This window comes from Solenopsis invicta, chromosome 9, assembly GCF_016802725.1.
Source record: "Solenopsis invicta isolate M01_SB chromosome 9, UNIL_Sinv_3.0, whole genome shotgun sequence".
Classification (NCBI taxonomy): domain Eukaryota; kingdom Metazoa; phylum Arthropoda; class Insecta; order Hymenoptera; family Formicidae; genus Solenopsis; species Solenopsis invicta.
The window spans coordinates 13967719-13995087 of record NC_052672.1 but is presented as its reverse complement, the minus strand read 5'-3'; the positions used below and the strand labels follow the sequence as shown (position 1 = coordinate 13995087).

The window sequence follows — 27369 nt, the reverse complement described above, 5'->3', positions numbered from 1 at the left end:
ACCTTGGGCGAATTTAACAAGCGGACACGCAAAGAGCAGTTCGCGAGTAGTATACACAAACTTATATTGAACGAGCACGCGAGCTTGAACCTGGCAATAGTTATGAAGAAATTTCAGTAATTCCGACATCGTCGCCGTGTGATTGAAAAATTTTGTTCTGCGCGATGCGGGTCGCGGAACGTCAGCGGGAAGAAAACGCAAATTAGTTCGCTGTCCATCTTCGAGAATATTGAGTGTAATCAATTAGCATTAAAAGTTTCGTTAATGAATCTTGATCTTTTTAACGGCATCTCGATACCGCGCCTCTGCATCTCAGTCGAAGAGAAAGTTGAAGAATTAATCAGGTTAATTGCGCGGCTTTTGTGAGAATAAAAAAAAAAAAGAAGAAGTATCGCTCTATTGGTTAACAAACTCGGTGCAGCCAAGAGACAAAAGCGACCGCTCTTTTTCTCTCGTGACATTTCTTTTGCAGTTAATCGAGGACGTTCCCGGGACTACTCGATGTACTTTTTCGCACAGTTCTTTCGAGCTCACAGGGTTTTCTAGCCCCATCGTCGCCGTTTTTCCATTAATTGCGGTGTAAGGACGTCGCGTACCGTCGCGTGGAAAAAAGATTTCACTGAAGATTCGAGTTATTGCCTCCTCGGCTTCATATAATTGTGATTAGATTCGTGTCGTAAACGAATTATTTGCGTGTAATGTATTTCAGATTCCTTAATATCTCCATTTAATATATTTTTATATTTTAAATAATAAGTTTATTTTTGCTAATTAAACTAATTGTCAGATTTTGTAATTAAGTTCGCAATTTCTAATGGTATCGTGAGAAAATGACGTTAGTTTTGTATTCATGAAATCTAATTTTACGATAAGAGTGCACATTGTATAAAATATCCAAAGTAACCATTTATCTATGTTAATAAATTGCTAGTGATCATCGCGTAATGATCCTTTTTCCGACACACAATTCTTTCGTGATATATCGAGCTCATTGTTATAAAACGTGACAGGGGGAAAAAAGCTCGATGAAAAGGGCGTCAATTACGCGGAAAATTATGAACGTAGCTTACTGGAATAACAATGGAAAAATCGGACGGTAGACTTACAGGTGTTATCTTTGCTTTCCTCCTTATTAAAAGTAGCCTTCACTTCGTCTCTCTGCAGTGGACCCTCGTTATTTTGATAGGGGCTGCCGGTCGCCAGTACAATGGCGCTCTTGTTCTTTGCCTCCTCGTCCTCGGTATTGTTCCATTCGGAGATAACTGTGCATTCAGGATTAGAGCTAATGAAATCCACGCTTGTCAAGCTCGTATGATGAAATATTCGAACGTAAAAAAACGCTTATAGGTACATATCATACAGTGGGTAAAACATTGTTGAAGCTAATTGAATTAATTAGTAACTCGATGAATTCTACGCTATGGAAACATTGATAATACACGATTAATTTACCAATTGTTAGAAGTGACTCTAACCACTATCGTAAAATCAATAGAGAGGAACGATGCGATATTCGAAAATGAGTTTAAATGTCATGCGTCTTCTCTTGACAATTTCATTGGATTGTGCGCGTGTACAAATGTCCTTTGTGGCCACGGCATGGTACATAGAATTTCATTTGTATGCGGGATAGTTTTCTACATCGATCGTTTGAAAACGAACAAATATCGCGACCAGAATTTAATTCGTGTCACACGCAGCTGGAATTTCCCGTTAGGCAAGCTGAAAATTAGTGCCGCGGCAGTTTATCGACTAATGGACACCAGAAAATGTTCCAATTTTCGAGCAGTTAGACGCAGCGTTCGTACGCGTAATTTATAAAAAAAAAAAAAATTAATTGAAGGGGCGCGAGAGCGTTCGCCTGGTGGAAAACTCGATGCCGGTGCCAAAGGGGGAGAGGGGGAACCGAATAAGGGGGCGATATATTTTCCTATCGATGACGCGGCTCAACGAAGCGTTTGTGCGACGTGAATACGAGTTATGTGGTATACAGGTGACGAGAAACGTTGGTTGCCTCTGGGCCGGTCGGTCCAACTTATCGCTCGCAGTCGAGGACGGGGAGCACCGGAGTACGTCGAATGATTAACGACGTACCCACTCCCGCGGTTGGCCCGGTGCAACGAAGCGACACGGAACTTTCGAAAGCTTGCATTACCAGAGACCGGTAGCTAAGTTCTGTCGCGGATCGTTTGAGACGGATTAAAAGAAATATCGGTGATCGATATGCGGTTCCGTCGACGTTGGATTAAGCTAGTCATTGGGTAAGTTACCGTAACAGTTGCGTTTTGCCGTTGTGGAATCGCGGAATCCACCTACACGACCATCACCGTACTCGAAAGAGTACACGGAAATTCTCGCGGTGGGTGCTGCGAAATACTACATTGTCTAAGCTGCATCGCACTGTGATGAGAAACGCGCTTTTAATTCCTAAAAAAAGTTTATGAACCTCTTTTTGTTCCTAAAAGTTGTAGCAAACAGAAGAGATTACAATTTTGATCCTAACTGTGCGTTTGTATTTAAAGAACTTAAGGCTCTCTTAAATAAGCTGCAGCTGTAATAGCTTTGCAAATTCATAAATGTTTAATAAAGTTTCTTATTCCTATCCAATTCTAATTCAGAGCATTTCACGATCGCTATTGGCATTTTCTATATTTTCCGCATATGGATCACCACCGATTTATATATAGGAATTCAAGTTATTTTCTGTCCGAGCAAATAAAACTATTGTTTGTGGAACAGCCAACGGAAAGGGAAAAAAAGTATGTCACATATTGAAAACAATTACTTAGTCAATTGTCGCTGCTTGCAAAGAAGAAAGTCTAACTTTGGAAAATATTAAAGACATACTTATTACTCCATAAATCACAACGTGTTAATAGAAATTTAGAAAAGAATTATACGTTATGGGAGTTAAGAGAGCGTGACACTGCGCAATTTCGTACAAACGATTTTCAAAATGAAATACGTGCAAGTTTTATGTGCCACTTGATATGGTGACAAAGAAAATCACTCGTTTCAGCACTGCCGAAGTTATCTTTCGTGAAAGGAAAGAACATAGCGCGCACCCAGAGAATGATTAACGACGGTTTCGCTCGTCTGGCTCGTGCAACATTCCGGCTTTTCGAGACAAAACTTTTTGAGAGTATATATTCGAATGTGTGTATATGTACGTGTGTGTGTGTGTGTGTGTGTGTGGTAAGTAAGTTTCGTTTCCGGTCCGCGACCACGTGCTCTCATTCGCACAACGTGCTGTGGATACTTTTGCTTTTTGCTTTCCACGGTGCTTTAAAGTCGAGCGAACAACATAGGACTAAACGATTTCAGAAACTTTAAATGTTTCACGCTGTCTTTTGTTCGGGACACAATGCCATTATACGAGCAACTCCGACAATAAATATGTATAATTGTGACAAAGATATCTTCTCTAGCGCTTATACATATATATATATATTTTACGTTTAGATTGTTTACGACATCTTGTTATGTCGGTAAAATAATAGAAGAAATTGTTTTCGAATTTATAAGCAGCAAAACTGTGTTCCCGTTACTGAACTAAACAAGTTTTAAATTTATGGTATTCTTGAGATTGCAATTAATTCCGTTTCATCGATACTTAAACACCTTTTTTAACAGCCACATTCAAGTGAAACTCTCTCTACAAAATAAGTTTACCATGTTTACCTTATGCCAGTTTTATAGTTGTATCTACCGCGGACATTTTTTTCTGAAACTACCGTCGGAATAATTTTTCTCCCCGAACATAGCGTGCGCACGAGCTTCGGGACGATTTTCCTTCCTATCGTCTACAGTATCGCCGTGCTCATATCTTCGACGAAAGTATGTCACTTAAAATTGGAAATTGCGTCGAATTGCACGCGCGCGCGCGCGATAAAACGCGCTTCGAAACTGTCCTATTTCTAGGTTTCAATTTTCTGGACCGCCTACTTTGATTTTCCGTTTAAACTAAAAAGTGCGTCTATAAATGTGAGATAACGGGCGTACCGCCAGACACACGATGCTTTAGCTTCGCCATTACTCTCGGTCGTTCCAGCGTGCGCGAATGTTACCGAAAGTAACACCCAAGAGATAAATTTCGACCGCGCGTGGGATGGCAAGAGAGGGCGGGTACTGAGGGTGAAATCGATCTTTTCCTTACCTGATTCGAAGATTACCTCGCTGAGCATGATCCACCGCGCGGCGAAGTAGAGCTGTAACTTTAGGAAGCGGCCGGCGCGCGAATGCAGCTTTATGGTGACCTCGCGCGCCTGCTCCAGCACCTGATCGGGTATGTAAGAGAAATGGACAGGTTCGCCGGTAAACTGGTTGCCACCTGTGCCGAGGTAGACCTTGGCGTACGAGAAAACCTGCGAGGGCAGGAAGAAGATCGTGTACGTGCGAGCTGCCTTACGGGAATGGAATCGGGCGATTGGACGACGTTCGAATGAGGTGGAAACAGTCGGGCGCGTGATCGTATCGCTTCTTCGCTCCGAGGCTGTCGTAAGACGAACGTTCATATCGCTCGTAAAGTCGAATTAGATCGGACGTATATGAAATATTGCTATATAGCAGAGCTTGCGAACACTATGCTCGTTTTAGAAAGATAAGCCGCGTTGATGGAAATAATTCGGCGCGCGCGCGCGAAAGAGAGAGAGGGGAGACGACGTTGAAAAATCCGCTGTCGATGAAAGTATTAAGCTCGCGAACAGGCGGCGCGATGACGGAGGTTGCAAGAATCGCTCTGTAAATCGCGAGGAAAATGTTTTTAAAACCGCGTAAAAGCACGGAGGCATCGGCAAATGTGTGATCGTGAAATTTACGATAGTTCCCCGGTAGCTCGTAACTTTCGAAATAATGTCAGTAACGGCGCGAATGGCGATACCTGCACGTCCTTCGTGAAGTAATTGTTCATGTGTAGGTGTATGGCAGTGAAGTTCCTCGAGTAGTCGAACTCGAAAGTTATTTCCACCGGACGTCCGAGCATGTTGGGTGTGTCGTTTCGCCAGCCAACCCATTCGTATCCTGGAACACAAACGGATTATTCGTTATAACATCTCGCAGCTTTGGAGAATTCTGGAAAAAATGTGAAGCCGTGTTTGTGTCGCTGTGTCCGGCTAAAACTATACGAAATGAACACACTCCTGATCTTGAGTTAATAAAAGCTTGGGGATTTCTACTGAATTTACCGAATGAGAAGACAAACTTTTCCGCCTATTCTGTTTTTTTATTTAACAAAAAATTCATTTAAAATAAAATTTATCGGCGAAAAATTGGTGACTAGCGTATATTAATACAAATTTACGTGATTTTTATACATTAGATTTATATGTATGCTTTTTGATATTTCACAATAATTGAAGATTTGTGTGTATATGTGTGTGCAAATTCATCTTTTACGCACGGAGAGAACGTATCCAATAAAAATGGTAACCTATATATGTCACGTAGAAAAGTTCCGATACACGCGTTTGAATTAAAAAAAAAAAAAGTTTTATGTTGTGGGTTGTATGATACGGTAAACCATTTATAGGTGCGGTGCACGCACCTATAAACAAGACAATAAAATCTGTAACGCGAATAGTGGACAATTCGTGCGTGACATCGAATTTATTTGAATGTAGCGTAAACGGAAAACATATGCGTAAAAAACAAATGTCTAATATTTTTACTGTAAATATAGTTGTTACATAGAGCCTACGAATACATAATAACATAATGAGAGAATGCAAGAATTTTACAAAGTTGCGACTTGTTAATGTTTAAATTCCAATTAGGAATAAATAAATCACGCAAAACACTAGCTGGGGGAAAGAGCAGAAATGAAAGATTTTATTTTTCCACTAGAAAACCTAATAAAGACTGATTTTCAATGAGGTAATACTAAAAGAAGTTTCGTATAACTTAAAGACTTCAGGAGAGAGAGTGCCGTGCTGTGCTACTGTTTTACAACGAAGATAATTCAATATAGGTAACTCGATAAGTTAAATAATTTGCAAGCACGTGACTTTCGCAGTTTTTCTTGGGATTTAAAGACGTTTTTCCATTATACAACGCTGCCAGAAACCGGGCAGCAGTGTGTTCGCTTAATAGAATTTAAATTACCCGTTTCAGATTCGCAAGTTAAGCTCTCGCGTGGGACTCGTATGCTTCCTCGAAACGTTAATTACGTTTCGAGTTTGTTTTCGTGCTTTCTACTCCTCTCGCTTCATTTCTCCCGGAAATGTTCCACTTGGTATATAGCAGCGCGAGAAGCGGTGGTATGCGATACGGAAGAGTTTCGAGCTATGGAGCAGCCGCGGCAGGTTATTGCGCGAGTCTCGCCATTAGATCCTACTATATGAGTACATGTGGAAACACACGTGTCCCGCGGGAATATGCGGATTGAAAATGGACTGCAATAACCCTAAAGCCTGGCCGGCACGGCGTGTTATGCATTTCTCAGAAACGTTCCCTGTTACTTTCAACATTGACTCCGAAATCTCTAGCTTCGTCGCGTAGCTGCACTTTTCCCATACTACACACGACTCGCCACCGTACTTGCGGAAATTAATAATGTGAAAAAATGAAAAAAAATTCAACCAGCCGCGTTATTGCGAAAAAATGTACTGCGGCACAGTAATTGGATTCTTAAATGTTTGAACGCTTGCTACTTAACATTTTTAGAAATTTTAGATATTCGCTAGATTTTTATTAAACATATTGTATTTTTTATATATAAATGCAAAAAATTAAAAATCTTTTATTTGAACAATCCTTAATATTCTTTCATTTTTATTTATATCTTTTTTTGTTCAGTATCACTTTAGAAAATATACTAAATGTAGATCTGCAGCTCTCAAAAAAATTTGTTTATGTTTACAAATTTCTCTTTTGCTTTTTATTTTTGCTCCTTGATGAAATCTCTGAAGAGGGAATGACACGGGTAAGTAGAAAAGAAAAGAAAAGAAAAAAAAACAGAAAAAACCTTCTAGTCTTCGGTGTCGTTGCTCCTGCGTTTCGACATCGTCTCGCGAGCGTTTCGTCGTAACGACGCAAGAATCTTAGAGTATATTAAAACTTACGAGAATTTCAATCACGCAGTTTGCATTGTGCGCCCGCACGCGACTTTGTATTTGGATTCCTGTGCGACTACTACGATCGTCCCTTCCGTTTTCAACAATATACCGGGTTCACGCGGTGGCGTTATATCGCCCTGACCTATCCGCTTTCATACAGCCCCTCTTCCTCCCCTTAATATCGTCCCTCGAGTAAATAGTTTCCAGTTTCCTGTCGTCGCCGCCTTCGGCCGCTATCTACCATCAATTCTGAACCTTCACGAGGATCGTAAGATAACCACGCTGGGCGGATACCCCGTACCTCCACCGGTTGATGATTTTCCCCTTTAAAGCGTTTCGGGGAGAACTGTATAGTTACGATCATATAATGCTCGTAAACTGGATATAAAGATGACCGCGAGCTGTCAACTATCGCAAATACTTCACCGATATTTTATTAAACGAGGCAGACGTTTGTTATGAGAATGTTATGCTGTTTTATATATAATCGACATAGATTCTACTAAATAAATCTTTCACAGCACTGAGGAAGGAGTTTCTTTTGGTATTCCGAGAATATTTTGTAAAATCGTTAAGTATTGTTGATCTCGCGCTTTTCACAAATTCTTAGATATTTCGAAAATATTATCAATATACATAATAAATAGCTTCATACATATTTTAATAATTTTCTTCCTTTTACGCTACCTTTTACGATTCTCCTTTACATATTTCCCAAGTATTTTTAAAAACTTTCGAATGAAGGCGCCGGTGCAAATATCGATCTCGAGTGAGAAATTTGTCTCGACTGCAGGAATATCGGACGACGGTGTTTTCCGGTTTAAAGAGAGTCGGAAGAAGTTGTACGCAGTTTTGCCGGGTTTAAAAGTTTAAGAAGGCGGAAGTACGACGGTATATCCGAGTGTACCAGCGACGGCGAGAATGTCTCGTGGCATAAATGGAAAGACACAAATGTATCCAGAAGGCGAGTAAACAGCGGCGACTGGTTGCAGCCTAGCTCGCGGTTCAATATAAATGTAAATTGGAACAGATTCGAGCGGGCGCCCTGGAACGCGTTTGGCTCCGAAGCCCAAGCTCTTCCACTGGCCCTCTCGGCTTTTCTAGATTCCGCTGACCCTTTCGACTTTCCCGTTTACACACCTACACACCTGGAGTAGACCGACGGGAAAATTTCATTTTCATCCTGGCGGTACGCGTCTCGAAAACGGACGCATTTCGCGTAGGCGACAGCGAATATTGGCGCTTGATCAATCGTTCGAAAAACCATTTCCGTACACGAACACACCCTTCTCAATTAAATTTTAACGGTCATTTGATTTGCTGAATAACATGCATGAATATCCCGAATAGAACAGTTTGCTATTGGTACCATAGACGATGTGTTACTTCCAGTCGACGTCACGCGCATTAATCATTGCTTCATTAAATGGGGGAAAAAAAAACTTTCCGGATTGGTAATTCGGAAATGTATCGAGCAAATCGACTAGAAGGTAAGCATCCGTAAAAAAAAAGGAAACATATTGGCAGAGTAACGTGTGCTTTTGATGCATGAAATCAAGCGAATAAAACACGTGTAAATTGAAAATTCATGAAATAACGAAGCGAATATGTCCGTTCTAAAGCGGAAGCTATCCGAGATATTTTAACAGAATTCTCGTCGCGCATTCACATATTTCAAATTATATACGCTACGCTACGAGGAATGCACTTCATACATAACAGCTACGTACAGGACGCTGACATAACGTTTTAACGTTATTCAAGATACACGTTATGCGAACGGCACGCTCTTATTTCATTACTCCCCTTCTTATTTCGCCGCTTACATTAACAGGAGTGTAAAGGCGTCCCGAAACAAGAGCGTAATCGAGCTAGAAGAGGCGTGCAGTCCGCGTTACAAGATTACAACGGGAGTTACAACGGGGCCGCGAACCGCTATTTAGCTTGAGGAAAGAAGTTAACGAGTAAGATAGCGTGAGATACCGATAGATTAAGAAGACTGGACGGTTGGCGGGCAGGGTATCTTCGCGGAGACGCGAGACGGCTCTATCACGCTAATCTAGACACGATCTAGCGCCGACGCTAATCTCGTTCCAGCACGAAGCTGTCCGCCGTGCCTTACCCTTTCCGTTGCCGCTGACGTCCAATCTGAAGTTGTCGGGACCCTTTTGCCCGTCGACAAGTTGACCAAGTCCCCCGGAGAGGTAACCCGCTTCTTCGCGGCCATCGTACGTTCTGTCGGAAAGGTCAACCTCGGAACCCCTCTTGATTCCTTGGGGCATGGAATACGAGACGAGACCCTCTGGAAGAATAAGGAGAAGCCGGATATAAAGAATATGTAAGCTCCTGAACTATGCATCATCACGTTGCTACGTGGTCGGACCATGAGCGTTTTCTCTCGACAGTACGTGATAAGATTGCGGACAGTTACGAGTAAAGTGCACGTCGTCGGAAAGGAGTAACGAGGGTCAACATTTTTAATCTTGCTGCTCCGAGGATTACCGGTAACGGAGGATCGATCTGAACCGGTGTCGCGCAATAACTAGACTAGAACTTTTAATGCGAATCTCACCGATCGCGACGTCGCGTCGATCTCTCTTTCGTTCCGCAACGTATCGCGCAGCTTTCGTTAAAAATGCGCCGAGGCAAGCGGCTTATGTCGGAGCAAAATGTACTCCTGGACTGTCAGACGTCAATAAGTACGAATGAGTTACACGGTTTGGTACTTGAGAGCGAAATGTCGCCCCGCGTCCGTTCGTACCATCTATCGAATATTTTTCCATTCAATAGCGGTAAATTGTTTTCGCAGATTTCAATATGAAATATGCGCAAGAGAGATGCTTCACACTTTACGATGTTTACGTGAAACTGTTGAAAAAGACCGTTTTGATTAACGTCCCGATATAGAATAAAAAATCAATTCGATTTGTGTAGCTTTTTCATCTGGATGAGACTGGAAATAACTAAGTATCGAGTATATTTGTTGTAACTATTTATTGTTTTATTATTGTTGACAATAATGATAAAACCTTGCCAAATGTGGAAAGTATCACATTACGGTAATTGTTGAATATAATTCCATGTCTTCTCCCCTCTGTATATCTTCCTTCCGACATTTGCATGGCTATAACGGTTCTTACCCGGTAATGACCCGAACGTCTGCTAATGCCATTCGTAAGTCACAATTTATTTTGCAAGTCAATATTATTGGCAGCCGCCGTAATTGTGCGTTTAAACGATATAACGATGGCCGGGGCTATGCGGATGGCACAGTTAGCGGCTGCCGCATAGTTCGCCGTGGTTGGATTAATGTAGACGCAGCTGTGGCTCACGGCTCACGGCGATCGTAAATCTATGTTAATCTCAGATTCGGGAGAGACTGACGCGTTACATCGGCGTCTTGTCAGATAGTCAGCGAAGGTTGACGAAAATTCAACTTGGAAAACTTGTGGCGAGCAAAATGCGAATTAATTGCACGCGCTTCAATTACGTCGTCATATATCTACGTATGTGCATAAACGATATTACGTAACGGTGATAACGTTATTAAGATTTTCCTGTTGTCGGCAAATCTGGAAATTTCGTGTGAAAACAGCGACGACAATAAGACCCTTGAAGTTTACGGCTAAATCTATATCTGTCGAATACTGGCGATGAATAAAAAATTCCCGTCGTGTTCTCTTTTCGTAGGCTCTGGTTTCAACGACCAAGTTAAGGCACAAATCTAAGTTACTGTTGAAGTTGTAGTGCTCGCGATCTTTCGTCAGAATGTCCCGGGAAAGTGGATTACGTCTCAATGTAAAATATAAAATGCATGACGGTGACACGCAAGCGATTCCAAAAGGATTTCTTTACCGCTTGTTTTCAATTTTATCTTTACAAGTGACGGTGCAGGTGTCAACGAAATCACTAATTGCCTTCACTTATACTACGTTATGTAAAATTTATTTATCACGGCAGCTATTATTAACGCGATAGTGTAACGACTCTCTAATTTGATAAAAAAATATCAGATTATATTATTTTATATCTCGAGTAATTTTATATATTGCATCATCATTTTGTGCGCGGCACGTTAGTGATAAAATTTTTCAGATCGGGCTGGAATATTTTTTTCATTTATTTGCAAGCAGCTAAAATTGCAATAAAAAAATATGACAAACATTACGGGTTGAAATATGTCGATCCGACTATATTTTTGCCGCCTCTAAGCGGGGCGGATAGCAAGCTACTTGCAAATAAATAGATAATCGAAAAACATGATAAAAAGGAATGTGTCCATATATTTCACTCACCCGTCCACGAGCAGCCGTAAAGCTCCACGCGCATACATACTGTACGCATATGAGAGGTGTAAGGGATAAAGCGGATTTTTGTTGCGACTATAGCTGGATCGAAGATCTGCTCCTCTTCCGAATATGGATTGTTATTGCCCACCAAAAGCTGCAACGGACAAGAACAAAGCGATTGTTAATACGCTGTACATAGACAAAAATTATCGCAACAAAGAGAATGCCAGAGAAATATGACAATGTTACCGAGAAAAGCTGCAATTTGAATTCAACAATTTGTATCATCGTTGCATACGATATTTTTGCTGAAACGAAGGGTTTTTATGCTGCCATATACGTATACACAATGGAGACGCACAGTGAAATAGTTAACTTTAGTCACACCCAGATATTTCTGTTCCGGTTGAAAAGCAGGAAAACAAGCACGCATTTCATAGCATCTGGTATATAACCTGTTTTTTGTACGTTTTTTTTTTTTTAGTTTATTATTCAGAGTATTGCGAATTTTTTATACTATACAATTTTCCAAAAGATAGCATTGAAAAAAACACGTTTTTAATTCTATTGCAATTCTATATACTACGGGACTATGTATGACATTTTCAAATACTTCGATTGTAATGTTTTTTTTCTTCTCCACTGTTTTAATCTCAAAATGCCATTTTCATTCAACGTATATACGATTTGAAAAATATCAAAATATCAGATGTCTTCAATTCGGTGTCGCGAGTCGAATTTGAGGGAAGGTGACAATTTCGCATCACCATGTATAAGTAATTCGTATTTGCGACGATTACGTTTAGGGATGGGACTGTCCGATGTTCATTGGAACATGTTTACAACACTAAGAACGAATCTCACGGGCCGGAAGCGCCATTTTCCGGATCCGATTAGTAAACAATGGTCCGTCGTGAACCTCCTCTAAATGTAAATGCAAGCGTTAAATCTGGACTGGAAGCAGGCCTCCCTTTCCTCCCATCTTCCTGCGTCGTATACACGTTCCGGTCCCTCACGTCGTATCGCGTCGCAGAGGAGACGGTACATAGGTCGTCACCATCGACGAACACGAGATTAACATTGAAATACGAACGTCAGCGCGCGTCCGAGGAAGAGATCATGCTTGACGATGGGATCGACCAGGTTGTTTGAGAAACAAGGTCTTAAATTCGACATACGTGTATATTACCGTGAGTACTGATAGACACGTTAGGGATAATAATACTGTATCTGCACCTGCTTGGAGCGCTATGTAATTCAGTAGCTATGTCTGTATCCTGTTCTGTTTTGCATTCTGAGCATTTGGACGGATTAGCGGTTCTCATCGTCCGTTATATTCGCGTCCTGAAATTTTACAAGTAACTACAAGTCTCAGCGTTCTAAAACATTAATAATACGCAACGAATAACAATCATTAAGTAACATATGTAAACTGTAAAGAAGATATTTTCCATGATTAATATTTTACTTAGAGAATTTTCTTATTTTTTTTTTCTTTCCTCAGCGTTAAAGTAAGAAATTGACTGATTGATTACAGCACAGCTTTCTCTTTAAATTAAGCTGAGAAAAGATGGCCTGAACAGATTGATACATTTGTATTCACTAAATTGTATTCTACACAATAGACAGAACGGAATAAGCTTAATAATTATTTTCATGATTATTTATATTCAATATTATATGCTCTTTCACATGCTGCAATCATTTTTCATAATTACTATTTATTAATTGTATTCTTTTGATCGGTAACATTATTTTATATTTAATTTTATCTTAATTAGTTTTTATTTTTTCATTTTTGAAAAAAAAAGTTTTTTTTAACAAAAATTTGTTCTGTTATCATTTCAGTTTTTCCTGTTTTTTTTAACAAGCGCTTTTTATAATATGTATTATTTATTTTATTTAAATTTTATCATCATTCTTTAAAACTATTATTAAGTATTAATCAATTTTTAAAAATAACTTTCTTATAGAAATTGAGAAGATTAATAACTGATAACTTTTCTACTGTTCTTACGTTTTATGATCAATATATTGCCTAATTGTCATTCACATTAATGCGAAGTAATCTGTATCGTTGTAGATTATAGAATCGTGTAGAGAGCGAACATGACACGTTGGATCGTCCAAACATGCTGACCGTCGTCATCCCGGAGAGCAACGGGTCTGCGTTGAAATATGAATATTCGCGCGATACTGCAGACATGTCTCTCTCTCCCCCTCTCTCTCTCTCTCTCTCTCTCGTTCTCTCTCGCTGCACCGAAAACCGAGTGCGGTTTAAACACCGTGCACAAGCGGAGTAGATATGACACAAACGCTAATATGCTCTATACACAGAAACGGACCGTGGCTCGAGCTGGGCATCAGCGACCATTGGCCTTTGCTTTGATTTGTGTTACCGGCAGTGCCGCGATTAGAATTTCTAACCAGGAATCTGTTATTTCGCGTTAATCATATAAAGCGCAGTATCTGATGTCCATAGTCGCTGAAGCAGAGGTCGAAACTCAGAACATCAACAAGACCGGTAGAGCATCATTTCGGAATTTCAGAATTCCCGCGTAATGGAATATTTCCCGATGTTATTTAATATCATAGTTATTTATCTTTTATTCGGGTCATTTATTTTATGTCGCATTCTGTGTTTTGTTTTTTTTTTTTTACTGACGAGTTTGGCAGAAATTAATATTATTCTATTTTTATTAAGTTATACAAGTGTAATAAAAATGGAATGTAAATTAACGAATAAAATGGAATTTGAAAAATCAATTTAAATTTATCCAAACACAGTTCTTACATGCTATCGCGTGGACAACAATTAATATTGGTAAAATCATGATCTTAATACGTCTATAGAAAGGTATAGAAAGCCCACAGCTGTAAACGGCCCCACGAAGTTGTAAACGGCACGCAAATGGAACGTGCCTCTTGAACGGTGGGCCGCAACGGCGGAGTGGAGTTTCCGCTATATCGGCCGTCTCGAAACGACCGACCGCGGATGCATTACAACTGCAACTGCAACGTGCTAGAATACAAGCCAGACCGGGGTCTACGCGATAGGAATAATTAATACACCTATATATAAGGACCGCCACGGGGTAAGAGACGCTTCTACGATATCGTCTCACCGACACATAAAATTGATGTCTACGCCAGCGGCAAGTAGAATCTCCTCCTGAACGCTTTGTCAGATTCTATAATTTGCCGGCACGAAGCTGAGAATAGGTTCGATTATAGAACATCACATATCTAAATGACGTTTCTGATAATGTCTACGGATAATTAATGCATGTATGAATAATGATATCTATATAATATTTATTAATATTATCAAAGAGAAGAGATATTAAATCATGTGCTTTTAGATATCGCTTACTTCTAATTCTTTCTCTTCGAACAAATACATACGCACACACATATACACACGTACACGCACACAACAGTTACGTGCACAGCTTTTGATTTTAGTGTCATTGTTCATTTAATAATTTTAAAACAATAGATTGAAATGTATTTTAGGTTAGATTGAAACATGTTTTTGCAGACCTATGAATTGAAAATGATACCATTAGAAATTTTCTTTATTTGCTTGTTTCTCGTGGAATATTTGATTTTCACGAAAATACTGCTGACCATATCAAAATACGTTTTTAATAACCGTTGCGATTTTTCTCGCATATGGTGACTATTAAATAAAACCGAAGATAAAATTTTGCGGTGTCGTGACGCTTATTGTTGAAACTCCAAAAATACTTCACTCGTAATACCGGATAATGCGATTGTGAAGTGACAGCTGTAAAAAAAAAAACGTTAACGGGCGTTGTAGAACTTTTAGCGGGATTTCACGCTGTTTCGATTATACATATATGTATATTAAATTCCACGCGTAGTGCTTTTTAATTTTAGTACATCTCGGCGTTAAAATTCGCATCGTATTGCGATAGCATCGACGGATTTTTAGGTGTATTTTGTTTATTTATTTGTTTTTTTTTTTACATTCATACAGTTAATGCTATCGATTTCGTTTATATCGCAGGACAGTCGACCTCGTTTCGCCACGGTAATAAAAAGTCTCGCACCTTATCCTGAGATCTTCTTCCACTGTAAGCGCAAAGAAACAGTTCTCAGGAGAGAACCTGAGAAGGTTAGTGGGTCGATCGAACGTATTTCGGTGCAAGACAACGAAAGAAGGAAAGTTTATGTTACGCTTGCGCGTTTATGGCCACCTCGCCTCAAGCCGCTTGAGATTGCATCGTTTTAAACGCGGCCGTACTATGTGCTTTAAAACAATTATAGGTATACCAATTTTGCAACCAACAATCTCTTAAAACTATACTTTTCCACGTAAATGAAAATCGCTCCATCTACCCTCGCAGTTTTCTTTAACGCGCCTCGTAACCACTCCATGCAAATCGTCGCAATCATCTTCTCTGACTATAGAAGGTATTAGAAAGATTATTGTGCTAAAATAACAGAAATGTCGATTGCCGTTTCGAGTTTTCAAAAGATAAAAATTTTACCCGTTTATCTAAATAGTACGTAACCTATATGTGATTAAAAATTGACTGAGAATTACTATTACAATAGAATTCAATGATACCACCGTAACTTCGGATTTTATTGGCTTTGCCGAGGTCAGAAGGTCGAAGGCAGGTAACTCGGGCAGACGGATCGTCTTTCGTCTTACGGAGGCGAAAAAGCGGAACGGGCTTACGCGGCGCGTCCTATTTCCGTTCTCGCCCGGCGTATAGGCAATTACTTCCCCCGGGGCGCCCTCGTGGAAAGGAAACCGCCTAATCTGTTTGCGGCCGAAATCAAGCTTTCTGCATTCCCCTAATGAAGACTGTTTCATTTTAACGCCTTCAATTTCACACTAAAGAATCGCATCCTGTGACGCTTCATTAACGTCAATGTGCAAAGTCATTTACTATCAGATTGTTTTTGCGCATTCCATTCATCTTTCTTGTAGCATCGGAACGTTAATTGGTTTTGCATCCCGTTCGACTAAGATAAGACAGATGCATGAATTATTTGACACATTAAATTTTCTTTCAGTAACCGCTGAGAATCTCGTTATTAACCGTAGAATTACCATGACTTGCGACATTGTGGCGACGCACGCCCCATTCTAATCTGTCTGTAGCTGAAATTAGGTTCCCTAATGCTCTGCTAACGAACAAGTGTTTAATTGTAACATCCCTAATTCAAGGAGGAAGGAACCCTCCTTTGCCTCAGTTAATGCTAATTAATTTAATGTCAATTAAAATAGGATCTTCTCTACTAAGCGTGTTATTTCGACTTCACTGTTGAAATACGATTTAGCGGAAAGTACATGGTTTAATAAAATTAACGTTGCTACATAGTGTGATTATATAGACGCAGTCGCAGCGACGATGTACATACGCGAGAAAGGGGATACCATGTATAACGTACAAATAAAATTGGCAGGGCAAATCTCTCTCTCTCTCTCTCTCTTTCTCTCTCTCTCTCGTACAAGTGAGTACTTCGACAAGTATAAAACCGAGGGAAACAAACCCCTTCGAGTAGCAAGGAGATTTGACCCTTCTACGCTTTCGTGCGCAGCGTCGGTTCGAGTATCTCATCCGGATCGAAACGCTCTTTTATCGAGACGGATTTCTAACGAGGCTAAAAGAGAGGGACAGAGAAAAAGAGTGTATGACGCTGTGTAAAGAGGAGAGAGCGTGCAATATAACTGTGGAAAATTGTCGACGGTTCATGCGGTAATCCGCTAATAGCATGTCCGGGTACAGCCGTACGTACCGATAATCCATAATCCGTCGATACCGAGTAGAACCAACGTGCATATGTCCACATGGTAGAGAAAGCGCCGACGTATATATTTTATCTGCACATATTTATGCCATACCTGCGCGGATTAAGAGCAATTTTATGGCGACCTTTCATCTACGACTATTGATTATTGAATTCCCATGAAAAATGGCAGAGAGAAGGGAAGGGAAGAGAGAGAGAGAGAGAGAGAGAGAGAGAGAGAGAGAGAGAGAGAGAGAGAAAGAGAGAAGCGAACTATATAGATACGTATACGCATGAGAGCTTTCTACGTGCAATCGTATTCTTTAATTCCATCGAACTGAAACAACCAAACGGCATTTTCTTTCTGTTCTGAAGAATATGGTTGATTTTTTAAACGCGTATATACCGCAAATCCCGCGAAAAAATGGAACGGTGACTGTTCTGGTTTGCCCAAACGGCTTTCCTTCTTGATTTGTCTGACTAGGAACGGACCTTCGCTACTGACAACGTTAAGATCAAACTTTTCGTTTCCAGATAGAGTTACTAAAGTTTGGATCGAACGTGCACGTGATCAAATAATAAATTTGCAATTTTGTTATGTCTTACAATCGCCGTGAAATGTGAAAGTTCGGTGAAACCTAATTACATAGCAGTAAACACGAGTTGTTTAACGTTCGTCTTAAAATTTATTAGGTGCAAGATATTGTTTGCGAAAGCTCCGCTCGCTTGTTCCGCTAAAATTTTTCTCTGTAAAAATTTTAACGTAATAACGTAGTGATATCAAAATTCGCTGCGTCACTGGTCGTAGCGAGTGGTTACGTAATGAGGGCGGCTCTTAGCCATTTCTTGTTTTACCAATTTTTTTAATACCGTACATCCGAGCAATTTTACCATGCACGAATACCTGCGGTAATGACTACCACGTAATGACTGGGGAGCCGAACAGTATTTCGTAATGGTGCTCGCCATATTGCAATTTGAATTTCGTTGAAATCGGTAAAAAAAAAGGGGTGCCGGGTGCCGCGGAATGAATATGTTAATTGGCTCTGGAATTGGCTGTCCCTGTCGGTGATTGATTAAAATTCGATACGTCGTGACGCCGCCGCGTTGGCCGACCGAACGATGGACGAGAGGGTGAGAAGAGGGCGAAAGGGCGGCGAACACGACCGGGTGGGAAGGGAGAGTTAGCATGACTGCAACGAGCCGGCCGTTCAGGGAAGTTACTTTGCGGATAAACGAGATTGAAATTTCGATGGAAATTACCGCCGATACCTGTGGACTTAAGCGAACTGTCACCAAGTCAAACAGCAGTGACGACTTGTCGATTACGTCAGGGGGGGGGGTGTGCCATCATCCAACATGTCAGACTAAGAGAAATGGAAAAACGTTTTCGGTGTTCGCGCCTTAGTTCGCTTTCCGATATTCCGCGTCTTGAATTGCTCAAGGAGTCGACTACGGAATTGCACGAGGATTGACGATATCTAAGAGACGCGAGATACAACACCTATTTACGATACTGTCACTTCTTATAAAAGCCATAAATGTAGCGATTTTTTTCAATTATTTTATCAAATTAATTGCTTAAATATGATTCCATAAATTAGCGTTTCAAAGATTTATATTGTAAATTATAAGTTTTCAATAACCTTAGCTTGCGTACGCTTTAAAACTTATATATAATACAGGGATATATTTCGCGTGGTACTGCGGCATGGAATTCTGCTATGCAATAAATCTCGTGTATAGGATTTATTGTAGTGCACATCACTGGGAATATTATCGTTGAGAGAAACTGCCGAGTCTTGTTTCTTGTATGTGTCATCAACATTTTGCTAGAATCCGCAAGGTTTGACTATACAGAGCATGACCTAATTCATGATACAATGGAAAAAATATGTAATTCGTCTCGCGTAAAAGTAAACCAAAGTAAATTTAAAACAAAATCATTTTACATTATTTTTTGAAACTAGAGGATCACATTTTTCCGAAAATTATTTTTAACTTGAAAAATTAAAAAAAAATTAATACCTATTTTTCTGTAAGAAAATATCTGAAAACTGAAAAGGATATTTATTTTTGAGCTTCGCAGTCGATTTAAAAACGGGATTTGAAACCACACAGCGTATTGGAGCTGTTTGAATCTTAAGAAAATGCCGAAAATGTAATTTCTGTGAAAGATAAACCGGATAATATAAAAGTTGGAAAAATGCGAGAAAAAATATAATTCCAACGTGAAAGAATAAACAAATTCATTTAGCTCTGCCGCGACAGGTAGGTATGTTCAAGAGCCGCAGCGAGGACTGCTCGTATTACAGGGAAGACGTATACGAGTTACCGTGGGTGTACCTCTCTCACAAAGCCTCGTCCGTGCCGGTGTGTCGGCGTTAATGAAACACGTCCACCGTTGGCAATTGTCCCGCCGCAGGCACGACAGCGGCCGTCCGAACGTAAAAGGGAGAGGCGCTAGCTGGCTGGCTGCTGTATTCCGCTCCGTTTCCATCAGGTTGCATCCAGCAGCCCGAGGTCCGGCTACTCTCCGGCGTTTCGTGAATTTAGATGAGTCCGGCCTGTCCGGCTTAATTCGCGTGCACCTCATAAGAAGCGAGTCATAATCTCCCACTCGCACGGCGCGCACGCACACACAAGCTCTATATTTTTGTTTCGTTATTGGAGTAACGTCGCAGCCGGTGACCGTCGCCCGCTTTTTTCGGTGTAAAAATGTAACTGGTTCGTTGCGCGCGTCAGCTCGGCGAATGTAAAAATATATTACGCTCCTACGCCAAGAGTTTCTGTAATATTCATCGTGTTTATCGTGCTGCGTTCGTACGATTGTACAAGTACGAGTAGTTGCGTGTAGTCGCGGATTATCTGCAGACACGAACCACAGAACTATATATTCAAAGAAGCAATTTTCAAAGCAGTTTTGCTCTTAAAATTTTTGCAGAGATCACACAAACGTAATATCAGTTTCGCGTATCATCCGTCACACGATTGTATCCATCATTCATTTTTCTTTTGTTAGAGCGTACGACATGATCCCATTGATTTCTAATTGTCACGTACACGTTACCGCGTTAATTCCACTTGATCTTCATTCTAAAACGAGTGTGCTTCATCGGATACCAGAAAACCCTCTTTTGAGTTACGTGTTTCGTCTGAGACACAAAAACGGTGACTACGTCTACCGTAGAAAAATGCCCGCGGAAAGCTCGGGTCACATACAATGGTAGCGATAACGTAGTCGCTCTTGCTATTTCTTTCTCTCAGTCATTCTCCTTCTTTTCCACATGTGTTGGCGTTCATCCCCTTTCGTTTCCTCATTCAAGTCTCGACTGTTCGTTTTCCCCGTCCGTATTCAAAGTATAAGGAGCAAAAGGAAGAAGCGCGTGCACAAAGATCACATACCGCCCAGATTGAGGCTGCAGGGTAAATGTTCGCGTTCCCTCTTTTGCTTCTGAACGTTCTATCTCTCCTCCGCCTTTGGATCTCCGACTTGCTCTCTCACTTTGAGCAAATCTGCGTGAAAATGGGAAGAACGTCTAGTACGAACCACGCTGGAGAATGGGCGAAAAGTGTGTATGTTAAATGTGTGCCTATATACGTGAACGCGTGCATACGACGTGCACGAGCTACGGGCGAGAGCCTAAGTGAGAAAGAGGGGGAGAGACAGAGAGAGAGAGATTAGTGAGAGATAACCATGGCGAATATCAGAGCCCGTCTGATGACGGCGGGGTCGAATAACGAGGCTTCGCCCATCCACGATAGGACACGGTTCGGAGTTGAAAATTACTTCCGCGTCACGAAGCTTTTCCTGCGGGGCCAGACGACGACGACGACGACGACCCTCCGACGAGTACCAGCCGGAGGTGAGTTATGATAGTCTATCGAAGTAAGTTCGTTACCGATGAGATTCTTGATTTTCTATTTATCGGAAGACCGTAAGGCAGCTAGGTAATAAGTCTCTCGTAGCCGTTGCCTCTCCCTCCCGGACGAAATTAGTTCTTGAAGGAAATATATTGCGGATGCCGAGGTAAATACTGAAAAATCCCGGCGCTTCAGGTAATCTTTTTTCTATTACGACCGGCAATTTGCGACGGGGCGCGATAAATTCGCGTGAGCGAGTGAATTTTAACACTTATACGTGGTAATATCATAACGCGCGGGCATTGAATAATGTTCGTGAAGAGATAAAGCGTCGGACGATGAAGCGCGCGGGCGGAAATTCAGGAAGATGATTACTGCATAAAGCAAATAAAGGATACTTATGAATGAAAGAATCATGACTGGGAGAGTCAACATCGTTAGAAATGAGATTTTGGATTCTATTATCCAGAAATGGTGGAAAGAGCCCAGCGGTGGATTTTATTGAAGACCGCGGGGAACGCAGCAAGGCAATGCATTTTCTCGCTTGATCACGGAACTCATTGATCCCACGTTATTATTAATAGGTTTGTGCACCTGTACTTTTCCGTATAATGGAATAAAAATGTAATAGTGAGCACGGCGGAGAACGCGCACATCTACCGATAGTATTTGAAAAATGAACCGCGCTCGTTACGATTGATTATGACTTACCGCGTCGTTTCGGTAAGCGGAATAAATGCACTCGCTTTATTGTGCATCCATTAAAATTCCATTTACCAATGGCAGCTTATGGCTCGTAGGATAATAGCTGCAGCAGCACTCGATGTCCAATAGAATAGCTTTAACTACCGATTTACCGTCTTCAATTATGCTGTTTGATCGATTTAATACGAAATTTCTTCTGCCTTTGTGACTAATTCACAAGTCATTTTGTCGCCAAATTCCTTAGAGGATTAGAACAATATACATATATTACGATTATTACTATATACAGTACTATATATTTCGATTTAGCAAGTTTTGCTATATAAATTCCCGCGATCGCTTTCTCTCTTGCTTTTCTATATTTTTTTAATTTTTTTTGCATATTATAGAACGTACTGAAAATTGTAATTTATTGCATTTATATTCCTCAATCATCTATTTTTTATTTTTTATTTTTTTTTAAACGTATTGACATATATTCTGCGAGATATGTCAAAACTAAAATCATTTACGCAAAACGCACTTATTTAATATGAATTTAAGATTACGTCTGTAGAATCTGCGTAGTTTCGTCGCCACAAGCAAATCGCTTAACCGCTGTGATGTATTTTGACGGGCTAATGGATATCGCGTACGGATTATCATGCTAAAGAGACGTTAATTAACACGTCGCATCCAGTAATGGCCGTTCAACCGGGACAGAGGTTCTCATGTATGCAATACCCGTATCGTGCACGGCATTTCCTTGATAAAAGAGAAAGGAAATTAATACTAGATACCATTGAAATAAATCTTATAATTTCGCAATACTTTTAACAGAACCCTTATTGATTTACTATAACGTTAATGATTTATATACAATTCTGTTACAAGATGTTATAAGAACTGTAAAGTGTATAAGTAATTAAGATATATTTTCTATTCATTTTTTATTCAATATTATTAAATTCATAAAATAACTGAAACGTTGATAATTATTGATTTTTTTAATTACTTCAGACTTATCCATTGATTAATTGTTAAATAAATCGAGTTAACATATCTAGTTATTGTCAATAATATAAAAATTTTAACATATAAAGGTTCAATGGAAAGGATGTAGTGAATATCTGAGATAATTCTAAAAATTTGAAAAGCACAAATTGCGAACTGTTTCGAGAATCTGTCTAAATGATCGCATTTCTACTTGATGCGATTAAAATAGTCAGAATAACGTTTATACGTTTATATTAGAACCATTGCGCTAAAATTACCATTCTACAAATTATCAACCCATATACTGAATCGATACAAGGAAAGAAAGATTTTGGCTAAAGCATATAAAAATTTACCTAGATACAGATCTTAAAATAATTTTGATCATCGAAATAATTAAGAAAGACGTTCAAGCATGATGAGCATACTGTCAAAATTTTTACGTTCTAACACAGTTTAAGTGTCCTACATTGTTTTATTGGTCTAATAAAATTATTTTCAAATTTATATGGAGCTAATAAAATCGTCCTTTCCTTGTAGGTAAATCTCAATTTTTAATCAAAGAATCAGAATGTATCTGCAAGAAAGATATTTTGTGAGATTATTTTATAATTCAAATCTGTCAAAGTACGGTGAAATGATTATAGATTGTGGTAAATATTTTATGTTCTTGCATATAGGATTAAAAGCAGACGGCGTAGCTTTATCAATTTCTAACTTACTATGATGTGGAATAAGCTGAGAGGAGGAACTTGAGTTAAAGCCAGGAAATCGAGTCGTTTCGTATGGAGTCTACTAATTTCCCCTCGACATATGTAGCATATACATAAAGTGAAATAGGGACCTTAATATTTAGCTACATAGTAATTATAAGTAAGCGAGTCGGCAGATATTTCATTATAAGTAACAGAGCGTCACACGTATGCGTGATGGCAAATGGAGATTAGTACAATGATATATACGTAAGATTAGCACAGCGCAAGCTGCATTGAACGCTATATCGGGCAATCCGTCTTTACAATGTGACACGAAATGACGAGATTTATTGGCAGAAAATAAATTTCGTTCCACGATTTTCCAATATTTCATCTTCAATTCCAACCGCGCATAACGCCTGCATAAAACGGAGCGTCGAAAAGAATCGAATTTCGGCATACCGCCGTGAACTTAAAATGAAATTCAATTGAAAAGTCCGATGATTTTTTACAGTATCATGCGTCAAAATGAATCGCAATATCGAATCTAGTTAAACAAAATGGAAATACAATCATTTCGCAAAAGTGAAAATGCAAGAGAGCAATTTCTTTTCTCAATGATTTTTATATGTAAATTAATCGAAGAATATATATTCTAATAATAAATTTTATAATGGTCGAGTATTTACAGAGAAATTAAATAATAAGGATAATAATTTTGTTCTATTGGCTAGCTGTCCGATGTATTTTCCAAATGATACATTCGTATATAAGTATCGATGGAGAATTTTGGGCAATCACCCAATATCCGCAAACGTGCAATCAATTCGAGCGTACAGTAGCCGGGAAAGAAATCTCGAGCGCGATTCGATCGATGACCTAGCCAGACGGTACTTACCTCTGTACCACGTCGATTCCTCCATCGCACCCACTTGTTGAACCCTGGTCGCCAATACTCGACAAAGTACTCCTCGGTGTACTCGACCCCGTTGCCATTGCCGAATCTGCCTTGCGTCTTGGTGGACGTCAGTAAACGCGGAGTGTGCAGATTCACTTCTAGGTATTCCTTGCCTTCCTTGGTTACCATATTTCTCGGACACCAAGCGCCGCCACCCTTGTCTTGTCGTAGCCTGAAACCGAGAAACCGAGGCATTATATCGGGAGTTATTACGAACGCTCTTGAGGGAAGTACGTCGCGTGAAGACACGCGAGGAACGCACACGTAGCAGACGGGACGTATATACGTTGCGTGACAAAAGCAGGAGCACGTTCTCGTTATGCTTTTCTAGTCGCATGAGTCGTGGCGGCTGCCTCGCACACGCACCGAGAAGAAGGCAGTAAAAGTGATAACCGAACGAAAGATATATATTATACATATATAGATATACATCTCGATTATCGTGGATTTATTATGTGGATGATATAATTAATGAGTTTCCCGCCCCCGTTTCCTTTCAAGATCAACGGCCGCCCGCGTGTAAATTAATGACGCGGCGATTGATTTACGGGCGATCTTTGAATCTGAGCACGCTACCTCGTCGAGCTTCATGCGGTATTGATTATGAATAACTTATTTTGCAGCGAAGCTTTCATCGCGATAGCAGCTTCTTGTGGACAGAAGAAAATGGAAGTAATTTTTTCAGGGCTCTCGGAGAGAGAGGGTTCGCGGAAGGGGAGGAAGAGACTCCGTGGTTAATAGATTCTGGGAAGAGAAATTTTAACCATCAGATTTATGTATAAATTTGAGTAAAGAAAAAGCATTAATAATTACACAATGAAGAACAGTTATAACTCTATATCAATTTCCGATTTCAATACTACCCGTATGCTTTACTTTGGGATAAGTACATTCAGGAAGGAGATTTCAAAAATTACGATTATTAAAAATGATAGAAACAACAGCATAGAAAGATTGTTTATTCAAACAGAATTATAATTGCTTGAAGTGAATTTGAAAAAGTGATTATATTCTAAAGATGAATTTTTTATATACTTCTGCAAATAAAATTATATCTTCAGACTTCTATGTATGTTAGAATATTCTGATTTAATAATATTTATTTCGCACGAAAAATTAAACGAAAAAATAACGTTGAGATTGGTTTCGATTATTATACGTTTGCAATATAATCATTTTGAATAGGCTGAACGCGCAAAAGGCGTATTTCGCCAGCACCTCAACTTCCAATTCTCTGAATTTTCGAAGCTAGTTGCCCTGACAATGAACATCCGCTAAATTAAATTCCGGAAATATATCTTTCGCCAAGAATTTCGTGGGGCGTATCGGCTCGCTAATTAAATCTTAAAACGAAACTCCGCGCGAGTACAATATCACGAAGTTTATAAGAGACACGATCGTTATTATCAGGTGTTATTTCCGACACACACGTGTCACGAGCACACGCCCCGGAATCCATTGAAATACATATATCTACACGCACGGTTGTGTCACAAAGGGAGAGAGAATCTCCATGGAAATATTTCAGCTGGTTCAGTCATGGAGGACTGCTATACATATAGGCGACAGGCCCGCATGTAAACAATAGACCAGGCGAAATCCACTGAAAGCATTTGCGGTTAATTAGGCAGCAATACTGTTAACAATGTTCTGGCTTCAGCAAGGCCCTCCGTAACCTTGCGTAGCAATCCGTCACAATTCGTAGTTACGTGGCTCGACGAACACGGGAATTTCGTTCAAATAAAATCACCACTGTGCTTGTTGTCGCAACCAAATTGCGCGACATTTTAAGAAAACGCTATTTATTTGATATCCGCGATTGTCCATCCGCGATTGTGTTCGTTAGCGAGATCGTGATCAAGATAAAAGGAATATGGAAGTTCAGCATTTCCATAACAGCGCTGATTGTCGTAAATGCATGCATTAAATAGAACGGATTGTTTTACAATACAATGCGTAAGTCATGCAATGCTGTGAATCACGGTTGATTTATCGAAATTTCTATTTATCGTTATCTGCCCGGTTACACATCGATAATAAAGCTTTCTCCTCTCTTCACGTTTATTTGTAATCGGTATTTTCTATTTATCTCAATTCATGATAAAATCCGAATTCAAATTAAATGTAATTCAATTTCTGAGATAAAATAAGCTGAATTTTGCTAATTTAGGTATTAATACATTTTATTATCGCGCAGTATTTTGTTAATATCTGCAATAGAAACGGAAGCTTTATCGGTTTTATCAAAAATTCTGTTTTATTTGAAAATTGAAAAATATTTTGGAAATTCTGTAATGAGATTGTTTTTTTTTTTTTTTTTTTTTCATTATTTTGTTATTTCGAGAAGTGACTTCTGACAACAGATACAATATTGACCATGTTGCAGCACTTCCGCCCGTTAATTGCGCCATCAACGTTTCCAGATGCTCTGTAAGTTGAACGTAAAAATAAAAGAAAGCGGCGTACCGGGAGTCGTAAAAATTCCCTTACGTGCCTTCTTCGAACGTAGAGGATTCATGGAGTATAAATGTAAGGCTGTCCCGTTGTTAGACGTAGAAACGTAAACGTACGTTCGGAAATGTACTGCTTAGGAACTACTTAATAATAATAAAAAAAGAAAACTCTTATAAGTTTTTGTGATCGTAAGTTTGTTAGGAATATTGGAAAATTTTGTGATACACGATTTATTATCTCATCATAGTAATTAACTTTAATAGGTCAATCTTTATTATTAAAATAGCCTATTGTAATGTTGACGATTTGAAAAGAGAAAATAAAAGTACGTGCACGATGACGATTAACCATAATTTAAAGTAATAAAATTTAATGGCACTGCATGGCTGTTCTTTTTCAAAAAATATATTTCGTATATAAAGAACATGATATCTGATATTATAAATATTATAACATCAGACTTTTTATTTTTAGTTAAGCTGGATGTAAAATAAAACAAAATAAAGTAAAGAACCATTAATAATATTAGATTCTTGCTATAAATATTCCGTGTCACTATATTTTTCGAGGGATTTAATTGAAAAAACGATATAGATGCGATGCGACAC

At 39.5% G+C, this 27369-nt stretch overlaps 1 protein-coding gene across 2 annotated transcripts in view; it reads right to left on the bottom strand.

The window, feature by feature from the left end:
• LOC105193438 (discoidin domain-containing receptor 2) overlaps nt 1-27369 on the bottom strand; it is a 206924-nt gene that overhangs the window by 32948 nt on the left and 146607 nt on the right. For both annotated transcript variants that reach the window (XM_026135908.2, XM_026135907.2), the window contains 6 exons: nt 24248-24479; nt 11348-11495; nt 9175-9354; nt 4880-5019; nt 4157-4364; nt 1107-1262 (listed from right to left, as the gene is read on the bottom strand). In XM_026135908.2, the coding sequence (XP_025991693.1) occupies nt 1107-1262; nt 4157-4364; nt 4880-5019; nt 9175-9354; nt 11348-11495; nt 24248-24479 (1064 nt within the window). The remainder of the gene's footprint in view (nt 1-1106; nt 1263-4156; nt 4365-4879; nt 5020-9174; nt 9355-11347; nt 11496-24247; nt 24480-27369) is intronic.